Source organism: Palaemon carinicauda, chromosome 14 (assembly GCF_036898095.1).
Source record: "Palaemon carinicauda isolate YSFRI2023 chromosome 14, ASM3689809v2, whole genome shotgun sequence".
NCBI lineage: Eukaryota > Metazoa > Arthropoda > Malacostraca > Decapoda > Palaemonidae > Palaemon > Palaemon carinicauda.
This window is the reverse complement of record NC_090738.1, coordinates 119,651,179-119,667,063: the sequence shown is the minus strand read 5'-3', so window position 1 is coordinate 119,667,063 and position 15,885 is coordinate 119,651,179. Positions and strand designations below refer to the sequence as shown.

The window sequence follows — 15,885 nt, the reverse complement described above, 5'->3', positions numbered from 1 at the left end:
ATTAAAGTGGCCACTGAACAATTACAGTGCAGTAACCCCTAGGGTGAAGAAGAATTGTTTAGCAATCTCAGTGTTGCCAGGTGCTCTATGGAATACTGGAAAATATAGTTCTAGTTACACTAAAATCACGACTTTTAACACCAACTCAGATTTATAAATAGCAAGTAAAATACGACACCTGATTCACAAGGTCTACATATAATAGCTTTATGGTTAACAAATCCCAGGCAGTACCAGAAAATAAACAAGTTTGGAATTAAAATCCTTTGCAATACTTAGAAAATTAAAAAATGGCTGTCAAAAAGCAAGTGTCCAGCTATGGGTACCTTGGTGGAAACCTTTAGCAGTAAGTTTCAGCTTCCTTAAGGAGGACCATAAGTGTGCAAAATGCACTGTATTGTTACAATCATTACTGAATACATAAATTAAGTATTTCATAATTTAATTTTTCCTTAACTGAAAAGTGAAATTTGGAAGATTGTCTCGTGGCCGTCTTAAAAAGAAAAATATTTCGAAAACTAATGATATTCACTGTAAATTGAAATGTTCATTATATATTGGATTTATGACGTATGTGGCTAATAAAATGCTATAACATCATAGGTTTGCCAGTTTTGGATGAGATTTAATCATAACTAAAATAGGGCATCTTACTGCGGGGGGTATGGATACGTAAATGGTGGGAAGGGGGCATACAGAAAGACAAGGTAAACAGAAATAGCTGAGGGCAAGCGAGATGTTCGCAAAGATTAGCTTTCGCTGAAGAGATATCGCAATTATTTTCGCCTTAATTTTAGGATGCAGTAAATATTCGCAGGCAATCCAAAAAAAAAAAAAAAAGGAAAAACGAAAATAAACGGAGCAGCTATTTTCATCGGCTTAGTAAGCTCTCTTGCATTGTTCCCGCTCGGCGATCGGTAGGATTAAAGGAGACATCAAAGTTGGATTCTCATCACAGAAGAATCTCTTGAAAGGAATTCGGCCACTATAATTTCAAGGCAAATTACTATTCGGAAAACGATTCACGATAGTTTTTATTCATAACTCTGGTCTGGTGTTTTATGACTATGAATGTAACTTAGACAATTAAATAACACAATCAGAAATATCAACCGAAAAGAACGAAGCAAAACGACACAAAATGGAATAGATATTCCTAAACACGCAACTCTACCTTACGAACCATAACTCGGCAAACCAATGTTGAAAGGCAAATGTCTCATGTTAAACTGCAGGTGCTTTGGCGCATTCACAAACTTTTCTATAAATAAATTTTTCGTTTTTTTCTTCTATTCCTCTTCAGGATTTCCTCAGGTACTGTCTCACTATATAAAGAGAGGTAGAAGCGACTGTTATCTAGTCAACGAAGGCACTGGCAGGGGTAAGTGTCACACTGAAGGGCTGCTCAACCCAAGTGTCAAACCCAGCTAGCTTTATCCGTGGTGGTGCATTTTGTGAAGAAGTGATTGAAACATTAAATTTTAATCAAATAGTTGCATCAGAAATATAAAATTATCTTTGAAGAAAGTAGATAATAAGTTGTGCAGAGGTAGTGATCACAATAGTCTGGACAGAAGTGAAGTAAAAGTTTTATATATGCGAAAAACCAAGACGAATTCATCATAAAATACATTGCGATCGGCAAATGACAATTTTCATGGATCTTTAATGCAGAAAATGAGAATACTTTCAGTAAGGAAAATGCTACCCTAAAAGATACGGTAACTAACAATGACTACTAGTCTGATTAAGCCGACGATGGACTTTTCATACACAAATTAAGGGCATTTTAGGCCGAAGTATATCACACTAATGTGAGGACACAATCGAGGATGTCATTAAATTTTCGGTCAAAATCCTAGAACATATCTAATAAGAATTAATTCCTTCATGGGTTGTATCTCTTGTTATTCTTTAAAAAAGTTCTTAAGTTGTACCTATCTACAGAAAACCATCTTTTCACAGATAATAACTTATTTCACCTTTAATATGTAACACTGGCATCTCAGTTTGTCCAGTTTCAAATCTTATGCAACTCGAACGTAAGCTCTATTGTATCCCCACCGATCTATGAATTTAATTCCACGATGAACCTAGCTTTGAGTTTCCCTTCGGTCTGGATACAGATAACAGCATTCGACTGCCCATTGCAATCTACCTACCTCTAGAAAATAAAGACACTCGAATATATGTGAAACATTTTTTTTTTTTAAAGAATTTTATCAAAAGTTTCAAAATTGCCGTGAATAGGGAATTTCATGTCTTCAAAGACTAAGTTTGATCTTAAAGATATGTTGCCAGTAAGGATAATGAGCAATTTTATTTCAATAATGTAAGCACCTAAATTCTATTTCATTGCGATTTTGCAGAATTCGTTCTAAAATACAACAATTTATCTTAATTTACTTGACACTGAAGCTAGAAATGCCTAATGAGAGAGTCAACATTTTCAAACAATATAAAACATGCATACATGAAAGTTGATAACAGTTCGACTTGGTGTATATGATTAATGTACTCAAAACAGTTTTAATAAAGCTGACGCTGACACAGGTAAAGAACAGTATCTTGACTTTTCTGTTCATATACAATATGGAATATATAGCATATTTACATGGAAGAAATATACGATTAGCATTGTTATTCATTTTCATTAACATCATTGCAAACAAAACTACTACTATGGGCGCAAAAGTTAAATAGTACAAGCTTAAATGAGGGAATAAAGAAAGCAGCCAACAACGGAAAATAGAAATTGAAACAAACTATTTACCATAAATAACATAAGAAAAGAATAAAAGATTTAAAAGTAAAATAAATAACAAATAAACTTATAAGAATTATGTAAGAACTTATGTATATAAAAAAGACTAATACAAAAAAACAGTGACATAAGATTAACAAGATGATGTTTCTAAGATTACTAGTTTACTTTTTGGCTACAATTATTGTCGATGTACACAAATTATGAATTGCTTATGCATAATTGTGAATAACAGTTAAGAATATATAAACATAAATAATCGAAATATACGAAAATAATAGGAAACCTTTTTACTTTAACGTTTTACTTCATAAGTTAAACTACTTCTTAAAAACATCACATACATCATATACATCACCTCAATGTACAATATAAGATATTTGTATAGTTAAGAATAAGAGATTTTAAGTTTAATTAAGTACAGTCTTAGTAGATGAGATACTGATGTAATTTTTCTCTCACCATAATATTTTTCTTTAAATAAGCATCAGGTGTTCAAAAAATAATTTAACTTATATTAGTTTCTCGCAAACAGCAATTCAGCATACAGATTCAGTTAAGAAAGACAACGTTGGATGGAACACTTTAGTAAGGTTATGAATAGGAGACATGAAGGGAATAATTAGATTGATATACCTGAAGCTGATGAAGACCTTGATGTGCCCATGAATGAATTAAGTGTGTTTGAAGTCGAAGCTACTTGTAACACTGAACGTAATGTGAAAGAACTAAGACAATAAATCTATGAATTCTATAATTTCAGGAAGACACAGACCACCATCATGTGCGACGAAGAGGATGCAGCGACCCTCATCTGCGACAATGGCTCCGGTCTCGTCAAGGCTGGCTTCGCCGGTGATGACGCTCCACGAGCTGTCTTCCCCTCCATCGTTGGCCGTGCCCGTCACCAGGGTGTGATGGTCGGTATGGGTCAGAAGGACGCCTACGTCGGTGATGAGGCCCAGAGCAAGAGAGGTATCCTGACTCTCAAGTATCCTATCGAACATGGCATCATTACCAACTGGGACGATATGGAAAAGATTTGGTACCATACCTTCTATAATGAGCTTCGTGTGGCTCCTGAAGAGTGCCCAATTATGCTTACCGAGGCACCTCTGAATCCCAAAGCCAATCGCGAGAAAATGACTCAGATCATGTTCGAGTCCTTCAACATGCCCGCCATGTATGTGTGCATTCAGGCTGTTCTTTCCTTATACGCCTCTGGTCGTACCACAGGTCAGGTGTGTGACTCTGGTGATGGTGTGTCTCACATTGTGCCAGTTTATGAAGGATTTGCGCTTCCCCACGCTATCCTCCGTCTGGACTTGGCAGGTCGTGACATCACCAACTACTTGATGAAGATCATGACTGAGCGTGGCTACTCCTTCACTACTACTGCTGAGCGTGAGATAGTTCGAGATATTAAAGAAAAGCTCTGCTACATTGCTCTTGACTTTGACACAGAGATGAACAACGCAGCAGCCTCTTCATCTATTGATAAGTCCTACGAACTTCCAGATGGTCAAGTTATCACAATCGGTAATGAACGCTTCCGAGCACCCGAGTCCATCTTCCAGCCTTCCTTCCTTGGCATGGAATCGGTGGGTGTTCACGAGACCGTCCACATTTCTATCATGAAATGCGACATTGACATCAGAAAGGATCTTTTGGCCAATATCGTCCTCTCGGGAGGCACCACAATGTATGCTGGTATTGCTGATAGGATGCAGAAGGAAATTACTACGCTTGCTCCCTCAACTGTCAAGGTGAAAATCATTGCTCCACCAGAACGCAAATACTCTGTCTGGATTGGTGGATCCATTCTCGGATCTCTGTCTACCTTCCAGGCTATGTGGGTCACCAAGGAGGAGTATGAAGAGTCTGGCCCCGGTATCGTTCATCGCAAGTGCTTCTAAGTACAGAATGTTTGAACCTGCAATGCCTGTTTTACATCTGCATCAAATACACCTGATTTTCTTGTTTTTTGTTAAAACTTTGTTAATCATTACAGTATGTAGTCTTTAAAAATAAAAATGTTGGAGCTGACCGAATGACTGTCTTTTTAATTGAACTACATACCAAAGTTACTTATAAGAGAGTAATTTAAAATTAGAAGAGTTAATTTATAAATAAGCTTCACAAGATAAGTTTCCACGACTTATGACATACTAATTCCTACAGCCTTCCAAGTATAAAAGTATAGTTTAATGTAAGAATTTTTATCATAATTATGTGGATTCTTAACAACTGCTCTTAAGAGGGGACTAAAAACGTCCGGAGTAGTATAAAAAAACTAGTGTATTTGTTTACATTAATTCAGAGTATTAAACCGTATGATGAACAATATACAGTATATAAATATACACATATATACTGTACATATTCGCTAAGTATATATACAGTATATACATATACATATACACACATATAGATATATAATACATATATAACATATATATACATATATATATATATATATATATATATATATATATATATATATATGTATATATATCTATATATATTATATATATATAAATTATATATATATATATATATATAAAAGATGGCGTGTGTATACGTATGCGTGCACGTGCTTGTCAATGAATATACTTATTTTCATCATAGGCTTTAATCAATTTTTGATTAGGTGCAACATTAGGTTACAGCTATAATTATGGCTTCTCGCCAAATCCTTAAGGGAGATGCTTCTCTCTCTTCACCTTCATCTATGATGGTTGTGACCCCAGAGACGGGCATAAATGGTTGTGACCCCAGACAGGGGCATTAATGGTTGTGCCCCCGGACAGGGGTCTTAATGGTTGTGACCCCAGACAGGGGCACTAACGGTTGTGACCCCAGACAGGGGCACTAACGGTTGTGACCCCAGACATGGGCAATGATGGTTGTGCCCTCAGACAGGGGCACTAATGGTTGTGACCCCAGACAGGGGCATTAAAGGTTGTGACACCAGACAGGGGCACTAATGGTTGTAACCTTAGACAGGGGCACTATTGGTTGTGACCCCCAGACAGGGGCACTAATGGTTGTGCCCTCAGACAGGGGCATTAATAGTTGTGACACCATACAGGGGCATTAATGGTTGTGCCCCCGGACAGGGGCCTTAATGGTTGTGACCTCAGACAGGACCCTTAATGGTTGTGACCCCAGACGGGGCACTAATGGTTGTGCCCTCAGACAGGGGCATTAATAGTTGTGACACCATACAGGGGCATTAATGGTTGTGCCCCCGGACAGGGGCCTTAATGGTTGTGACCTCAGACAGGACCCTTAATGGTTGTGACCCCAGACGGGGCACTAATGGTTGTGCCCTCAGACAGGGGCACTAATGGTTGTGACCCCAGACAGGTGCACTAATGGTTGTAACCCCCAGACAGGGGCACTAATGGTTGTGCCCCCGGACAGGGGCCTTAATGGTTGTGACCTCAGACAGGGGCACTAATGGTTGTGACCCCAAGACAGGGGCACTAATGGTTGTGACCCGGACAAGGGCCTTAATGGTTGTGACCTCAGACAGGGGCACTAATGGTTGTGACCCCAGACAGGGGCACTAATGGTTGTGCCCTCAGACAGGGGCACTAATGGTTGTGACCCCCAGACAGGTGCACTAATGGTTGTAACCCCCAGACAGGGGCACCAACTCCATGTATAAAATTCTCTTTATAGGTCAACAGAAACTCATTAGAGTTCTAAAATAAATATTCAGTGTTCTGGCTAACATTTGCAAGTCAAACCAGGGATCTTACTGCTGGTGTACGAGGATCATATCCATATTCACAATCAAAATCCTTCGGTGCCCCGTATGAAAAGTCGCAAAAATTACCAAAAATTGTTCCTTATGGAGGAATTTTGGATTTATTTATAAAGATTATCTATTATACTAAAATCAAAGTGGTTTTCCATTACCTTTATAAGCCGTTCAGTCTCAATACAATGAACTACAATGGCTCATTCAATATAAACACTTTCTAAGAAAATGTATCAAAAATTTTCTTTTATAATTTTTCGCTATAATATTTTATATTCCAACAAATATTTGGGCATACTCCTATTGAAAACGTCTAATCAACATCAAAATCATTCGATGTCGAATCTAGCAAAACATGCATCATCTGTCAGTTTTAAGTTAAAATAAGAATTCGGAGAAAAAAAAAAAAACCACTTCTAATTTTTGATAGTATGTCTTCATGTGTATTAAAGTTATTATTAAATCTACTTTGAGGGTGTTCCCCCTTTGCGTACATATGAATTCAGTTTAAAGTTGAAAATGGATAAATTGTAGTTGGGGGATTAATTCCTTGGGGGCACATTTTAAGTGTCTGGATAAGGCTGATTGAGCAGTGATGAATATCTCGACAGATAAAAGAATTACACACACACACACACATACACACACACACACACACACACACACACACATATATATATATATATATATATATATATATATATATATATATATATATATATAAATTGTATGCAAATAGGATACCGTTTGACCTCACAGTATTCCTTAGATCCTTTATCATAAAGGAAAGACAAGTTTATTTTTAAAGTGTATTTATGGTATAGCACCATTGATACTTCGTAGTGGAAAACATCCATCGCAAGCTATTTATCAACGTTTTACCATCGTTCTCATAAAAAAAGATGATATATCATACCTCAGAGTTTACTCAAATATTTCACACAGAGGTTAAAAGAAGTAATAAGTAAAAAAATAGCTATAGAATTCTAAAAAAAAAAAAAAAAAAAAAAAAAAAAAAAAAAAAAAAAAAAAAAAAGCATCGCTAGTCCAAATGTTATAAATTTCTACTGTGTAATGGTCGAATCTCATTCAACAATAAACGATTGTCATATCTATAAAGCTATAATGGCAATAACTTACAATTCAAAATACCATGTCAATTCTGTTCTAATACAAATGAACCCCCTCAACATTTGAGCCACTGGCATTATGAGGTTGATATATCATTAAATGTTGAAAAAAAAAAAAATCTAAATGAAATGTTACTTGACATATTAAACCATTGAAAAAGATAAAACAACGATGATGAATTATGTCTGAAACACCAAGCAAAACGAATATTGAATAGCTCTCATCTAGGCAGAACTCTAAAGAACATATTCAAGACGAATAAAAAATATATATTATAAACCCATCAATTGGTGATTCCTAATTCATTTTCGAGGTATAGCTTAAAATCATTTTGCTGCGAACAGATCAGACGAAAAATTTCAAATTAATAGTATTTTTTTATTTCAAATAAACTTACAATTGAAAATCACTTAATTAAATAATATCGTAAAATATGCATGAGAAGGGAAGTAATCTTAACATTTTCTTGCGTAGACTCAATATCAGATAATTTATATATTCATATACGTATATAATATCTATCTATATACATCCATAGATATATGTGTATTGCACACAGATATACTATATATATATATATATATATATATATATATATATATATATATATATATATATATATATATATATATACAGTATATAATCTTTATCATTACTTGCTGACAATTTTAGCAATTATTTTTTTGTTTTTATCATCGACAGATTTTTTTATTTATATACCAAATACAGCAACATGTGAGATATATAATCTTATTAAGTAAGAATATTTTACTTTTCAATGGATGATATTTCATATTTTTAGAGTTAGAATCGTTTGATGTATTCATATGTGTAGCACACTACAAATTAAAATTAATCGAAAACAATTGTTTAGTCATGAATGGAACAATAAAAACAAAATCATGAATAGTCCAAAAGTTTATTTTAACGTTATATTGTTAGAACCATTGATCTAAAATGCAGTTATATAAAAATTGGAATTGCATTGAGGCTTACAGTATGTAACTTAATCATTAGAAGCACTTGCGATGAACGATACCGGGGCCAGACTCTTCATACTCCTCCTTGGTAACCCACAAGGCCTGGAAGGTGGACAGAGAACCAAGAATGGAACCACCAATCCAGACAGAGTATTTGCGTTCTGGTGGAGCAATGATTTTCACCTTGACGGTTGAGGGAGCTAATGTAGTTATTTCCTTCTGCATCCTATCAGCAATACCAGCATACATTGTGGTGCCTCCTGAGAGGACGATATTGGCCAAAAGATCCTTTCTGATGTCAATGTCGCATTTCATGATGGAAATGTGGACGGTCTCGTGAACACCCACCGATTCCATACCAAGGAAGGAAGGCTGGAAGATGGACTCGGGTGCTCGGAATCGTTCATTGCCGATAGTAATGACCTGGCCGTCAGGTAGTTCATATGATTTCTCAATAGATGATGAGGCAGCAGCAGTATTGAGCTCACCATCGAAGTCGAGAGCAATATAACAAAGCTTTTCCTTGATGTCACGGACAATCTCACGTTCAGCAGTAGTAGTGAAGGAGTAGCCACGTTCTGTCATGATCTTCATCAAGTAGTTGGTGATGTCACGACCAGCCAAGTCCAGACGGAGGATGGCATGGGGAAGAGCGAAACCTTCGTAAACAGGTACAATGTGAGATACTCCATCTCCTGAATCACAAACTTCACCAGTTGTACGTCCAGAGGCATATAGGGACAAGACAGCCTGGATGCATACGTACATGGCGGGCATGTTGAAAGACTCGAACATGATCTGAGTCATCTTTTCACGGTTGGCCTTTGGATTAAGGGGCGCCTCAGTGAGCATGGTGGGGCACTCCTCAGGGGCAACACGTAGCTCGTTGTAGAAGGTGTGGTACCAGACCTTCTCCATGTCGTCCCAGTTGGTGATGATACCATGTTCGATGGGGTACTTGAGGGTGAGGATACCTCTTTTGGCTTGGGCTTCATCGCCGACGTAGGCATCCTTCTGACCCATACCGACCATCACACCCTGGTGACGGGCACGGCCAACGATGGAGGGGAAGACAGCTCGGGGAGCGTCATCACCGGCAAAGCCAGCCTTGACAAGACCGGAGCCGTTGTCGCAGATGAGAGTCGCTGCATCCTCTTCGTCACACATGATGGGAGTTGTACGTAACTTTTACTGTCTTCCTGGAAGATGAAGAAATTAATGCTAACATTACAAAAATAGTTAATTTGATTCTTTTGTATATTTCTATAAGGCAATCTCTTGCAATATGTCAATATATTTTCGTGCAAACTAGCCTTAGTAAATTAAAAAAATAAACAAATAAATAACATATAGGTTTCTGAAAATCATGATAAAATACACACTAAAATGATAACCTCAGGCGTTTATCTGTGCGTATTTATGTGGGTTGAGTATTGATTTATCTATAAAAATCAACCATATCAAACACAAATACATGCACGTGAGCCCGCTCACACACACACACACACACACACACACACACATATATATATATATATATATATATATATATATATATATATATATATATAAATGTATATATATATATATATATATATATATATATATATATATATAAATGTATATATATACATGTATATATATATGTATATATATATATATATATATATATATATATATATATATATATATATACACACACACTTGTACATACAATCTGCAGATACACACATATATATATACACACATATATAATGATATATTATAATACTATGAAGGGAGTGGACCCACAGGGTACAGTGGAACCACATTTTCTATTATACTACCGTTGTTATCTATGTAAACGCAGAGGACGTACTAGAAAAATGTATCATATTCTAGACATTACTTCACAAAGAATTTTGATATGTATTTAGAGATACTATGCACAATTTTTTTTAATGAGGCGCACTTGCATGGACTCGCAGACGTGCCCTTTTAGCTCGGTAAAGTTTCCTGCTTACTGATTGGTTAGAATTATCTTGTCCAACCAATCAGCGAGCAGGAAACTTTTCCGAGCTACAAGGGCACACCTGCGCGTCGGTGCAAATCTGCCTCACTAAAAAGAATTGACTTTAGTATCGTGAACACGCATTCTCCTTCACAAATAAAAGGTTTTCCCTTTAAGTAATGAATTGGATCCTTAGATTCCAGCTAGGATTAGTAACGTCTACAAAACATAATTGGAGCTTAAATAATCATTCCTTGATGCCTGGATTATTACCCTCTTAAAAGCCAACTTTAAAAGTGATTTACACTGTGCTGTTCTATGCTGTAGATACTATAATCTGCGATGTTTAGATGACAATAAAAATTATCAATCCTCTTTCATTGAGCCGGTGCTCGCATTCTGTATTTTATAGTTAAATTATGTTGTATGATTAGTAAACGTTAAAATTCTTATGTGAAATATATGAAAAAATCATTACTATTTTATCTTTAGATATGCATTCTGTTATAAATTTACTATAGATTCAAGTATGACTTTCAATATAAAATGTATGCATAGAGCGAAATAAGCGATTGCACATAAGTGCAAAAGCCAAATGAAAATGATCAAATACGAATCCAATAGTCTTTATCTAGGCACCGCCGAAAATTAAAAATAATTACGAAATCCTTGAAGCACAGATCAATTACTATAACAAGTAACCACTATTTAACCACTAATTATTCAGTCCAACTCATCGGTTTACCTGTAAATTGTACATGAACTGAAACACAACATTTCTATTTCTTATGATAACTCCCATAGCCATTGTTTGCCTATCAAACACCACATTTCTGGCTATTTGTTATGAGAACTGCCGCAGTCATTCTTTGCCTATTAACAGAAGCCGAGCGGTCGCACTACACCGAAGACTTAATCACATTAAAGACAACTCCTTTTCCGAACACTTCCACAGAAGATTTCACACACCAAACCACAGACAGCACCTTCGAATTCTAACTTACCCCTGGCCAAGGCCTTCGTTGCCTAGACTGCGCTACGATCTTGCTCTCCCTCTCTATATATATGTAGCGGCAGTTGCTGAAACTCCAGAATAAAACAAAAGAAAAAAAAAAAGGAAGTCCAAAAATAGAAAAATAGATAAAAGTGATAAACAAAAGAAATCTCTTGGATGAGCCAAACAGTCTGCGGTTGGGCATGAAGATCCTGCCCCTCAACATAGGTCAAGCGAATCCGAAGGAATTTCTCGTTAATTTGATGGCATTCAGGAAAATTGGGTCTTTCATCGTCCCTCGTCTATTTTTGAAACGTTTAACTCTTCTTTCCCTTACTATTCTCAGCACACAAAAATTTCAAATGGTATGCTTACCTAAATAAATTTAATACTTTACAAATGAATAAACAATGATTATTATTGGCATCGTTAAATCGATTATCAATTACAAATACTTCCACCACTGAAGTTTGAGTAGCATCACAATATAAGTGAATACTGATCATGGCTAAAGAGTATGAACATCTCATGAAAGAAGGGTATCTCCGATAGCTAATACATAACAAATGAGTTGCCTGTTGAAAATCCTAAGCATTCAATAGAACCGCAGCGTGCTTTCAAATTATAGCATGATAATTCACATTTGTGTACGAGGTACTAAAATTGGAACTCCACTTTGATCTCACTACCTCTTGATTACTAAGAGTGATAACCAAACGTAACAGGAAAGCTTTATCGAGTTGGACACGGTATTTACGCTCTTATCTTTAGCCATTTTTACGATTCTCTTTTTTTTTCTCGTTTCGTTAGGGACGAAAAGAAGCTAAAAGTATAATTGTACATATTGTCAGTCTAATTAGAGTGAAAGTCACATTACGTAAAAAAAAAATTAATGTATGATTAATAGTAACTAATATATCTGTTTATAAGCGGATATTCTTTTTGCAAAGTAACGTTTATACGATTATAAAAATATATAAAAAAGACAACCTTAAGAATTCGCAACGATTGGTTTACATCTTTCTATTTCTCAATATATATTCGCATAATCACACAAACACACACACACACACACACACACACACATATATATATATATATATATATATATATATATACGCACACACACACACACATATATATATATATATATATATGTGTGTGTGTGTGTGTGCGTATGTGTGTGTGTGTAAATACCAACCAAAATGGCATTTAATATCGAATTCTACCTTGGAAAATGTATATCCGCTGGAAATTATTTATGACAAAAGCTTCTGCCTGGGCAAGGATTCGAACCTATGCCTCTGAGTCGAAACAATGCTAGCACAGTCCTCTAACCAACCATGCTATCATGAGAGATATAAGTTGAATACAAGTCTACTATACATATTCCTGTCGAATTCACAAATCTGTTCTTAGACTTAAATTCAACCCATTTCCACCATGATAGCTGAATTGTGAGTTTGCAACACGTGGTTATTTATAATGAATATTTATTACTAACACACGTGATTTTAATCATTATAAAAGTATTATTTAGATCTTGAAGAGCAGATCAATTACTCTAACAAATAAACACAAAGTTATCATTCCAGCTTCTCGGTTCACCTGTAAGTTAGACACGAATTGAAACACAACATTTCTGATTATTTCTAATGAGAATTGCCGCAGCCATTGTTTGCAACATTTACGTTAATATTTACATTGATTAAAATCACGAGTGCTAGTGATATATATATATATATATATATATATATATATATATATATATATACATACATGCATATATATATAATATATATATATATATATATATATATATACATACATATATATAATTATATATATATATATATATATATACATATATATATATACACACACACACACATATATATATATATATATATATATATATATATATGTATATATATATTCATATTTATACTACTTAAAGACAGGCATACATACATACACACTCACATACACACACACACATATATATATACACACACATATATATATATATATATATATATATATATATATATATATATATATATATATGCCTGATGTGCGTGTATGTGCGCATAGAAGTGGACAGTGTATATGAGAGAAACTATACATGTTTGAGAAAATACTTCTAAATTTTGAAGCACGCATACAAATATGAATTCGTGCAATACAATTCTCTATTTATATGAGCGTATGTTAAGATATTTTGGGATTAGGTCTAAAGCACTAAAATGTGTAGCTGGCATTTATGGCCGATTACCTCTCGAAATACAGACCAGGATTAATGTTACAAAACTACAAACTTCTTTGGCAAGTATTCCTAAGGTATGTCATTCTAAAGGTCAAATCCTTCTCTCTTCCATATGCTTATGCAGATGGCATCAACTAAAAAAAAAAAAAAAAAAAAAAAAAAAAAAGGGGGGGGGGAATAAGAGGAAATGTAGAAATTTCAAATGTCACAGTCCTTTTGGGCATCATGATAGAAAAACTTTCACCTTCTTAATATCCGTTGTTCGTACTCAAAAAGTAAAACGCTTTATTGACTATATATCGTTCCGTACCGTGCCAGTATGTATGAATAGAATATTTTTATTTTAGTCAAGTACAATACTCAATGCATGCAATTTCCGTCTCCTTTCCCATTTTACATATCATGAATTCATATCTATTTAAAAAAGTAACCATATTTAGATATTACATACAATTCCAAAAACTACTCAATATCGTTTCTAGGGTGAAAATTGCCTCCTTTCCCATATATCATAGTTGCGATTCGGGTATAAGTTCTAGTTACTCTCATCCCTTCAATGGGATTTAATGACGAACAGTTCGTCTGATCAATTACCTAAACCTTCCCTTTTCCCCTTTCATCTCTAATACACTACGTCTTATTCTATTCTATATTGTAATGCAAGTCAGGTAGTAGGTTGGTCAGGGTACCAGCCGCGCGTTGAGATACTACCACTAGAGAGTTATGGGGTCCTTTGACTGGCCAGACAGTACTACATTGGATCTTTCTCTCTGGTCACGGTTCTTTCCCTTTGCCTACATGGATACCGAATAGTCTGGCCTATTCTTTACACATTCTCTTCTGTCCTCATTCACCTGACAACACTGAGATTACCAAAGAAATCATCTTTACCCAAGGGGTTAACTACTGCACTGTAATTGTTCAGTAGCTACTTTCCTCTTGGTGAGGGTAGAAGAGACTCTTTAGCTATGGTAAGCTGCTCTTCTAGGAGAAGGTCACTCCAAAATCAAACCATTGTTCTTTAGTCTTGGGTAGTGCCATAGCCTCTGTACCAGGGTCTTCCACTATCTTGGGTTAGAGTTCTCTTGCTTGAGGGTACACTCGGGCACACTATTCTATCTAGTTTCTCTTCCTCTTGTTTTGTTAAAGTTTTTATAGTTTATATAGGAATATTTATTTTAATGTTAATATTCTTGAAATATTTTTTTTCCTTGTTTCCTTTCCTCACTGAGCTATTTTCCCTGTTGGAGCCCCTGGGCTTATAGCATCCTGCTTTTCCAACTAGGGTTGTAGCTTAGCATTTATTAATGATAATAATAATAAGTGCAGAGGGCAACACAGACAAACTAGAGGGACACTTAGTACAGAGCATGCTTTCGCCAAGCCAAGCAGTCTTATTTTGTTCTTATCTCCACTGCGTACTTATACTTCGATGTATTTTCTTCAAAATCTAATGGATTTGTCCATGAGTCATTACCCACATGTCCACGACGTTTTGTTGAAATTGGTTAAGTAGTTTTTGCGTAATGTTGTTCACGTATAAAAAATAAACGAACAAAATCATCATCTCCTAGGCCTATTGGCGCAAAGGGCCTCGATTAAATTTCCACCAGTCGTCTCTATCTTGAGATTTTAAATCAATACTTCTCTATCCATCATCATCTACTTCACGCTTCATAGTCCTAAGCCATGTAGGTCTGGGTCTTCCAATTCTTCTAGTGCCTTGTGAAGCCCAGTTAAAAGTTTATTGAACTAATCTCTTATGTGGAGTCGAAGAGCAGGCCCAAACCATCTCCATCTGTCCCTCAACATGATCTCATCCACATATGGCACTCGAGTCAAACATTCATTTCTAATCTTGTCCTGGTAATTAACTCCGAACATTCTTATGAGGGTTTTGTTCTCAAATCAACAAAATCTCTTGGATATTTTTTTCATTGTCTCATGTCCATACTGTAACACAAATCTCACTAAATGGATATAGAACTAGA

The 15,885-nt window shown here is 35.4% G+C and overlaps 2 protein-coding genes across 2 annotated transcripts; one reads left to right on the top strand and one right to left on the bottom strand.

Annotated features, from left to right (window-relative positions):
- Nucleotides 1-3,532: 3,532 nt before the first annotated feature.
- On the top strand, nt 3,533-4,815 carry LOC137653271 (actin-2, muscle-specific-like). Its single transcript, XM_068386641.1, has one exon. The coding sequence runs from the start codon at nt 3,547-3,549 to the stop codon at nt 4,678-4,680; it is 1,134 nt and encodes a 377-aa protein (XP_068242742.1). The 5' UTR covers nt 3,533-3,546; the 3' UTR covers nt 4,681-4,815.
- Nucleotides 4,816-8,618: 3,803 nt separating this feature from the next.
- LOC137653270 (actin-2, muscle-specific-like) lies at nt 8,619-9,838 on the bottom strand. The gene has a single exon (XM_068386640.1). The coding sequence runs from the start codon at nt 9,809-9,811 to the stop codon at nt 8,678-8,680; it is 1,134 nt and encodes a 377-aa protein (XP_068242741.1). The 5' UTR covers nt 9,812-9,838; the 3' UTR covers nt 8,619-8,677.
- Between the last annotated feature and the right edge of the window lie 6,047 nt (nt 9,839-15,885).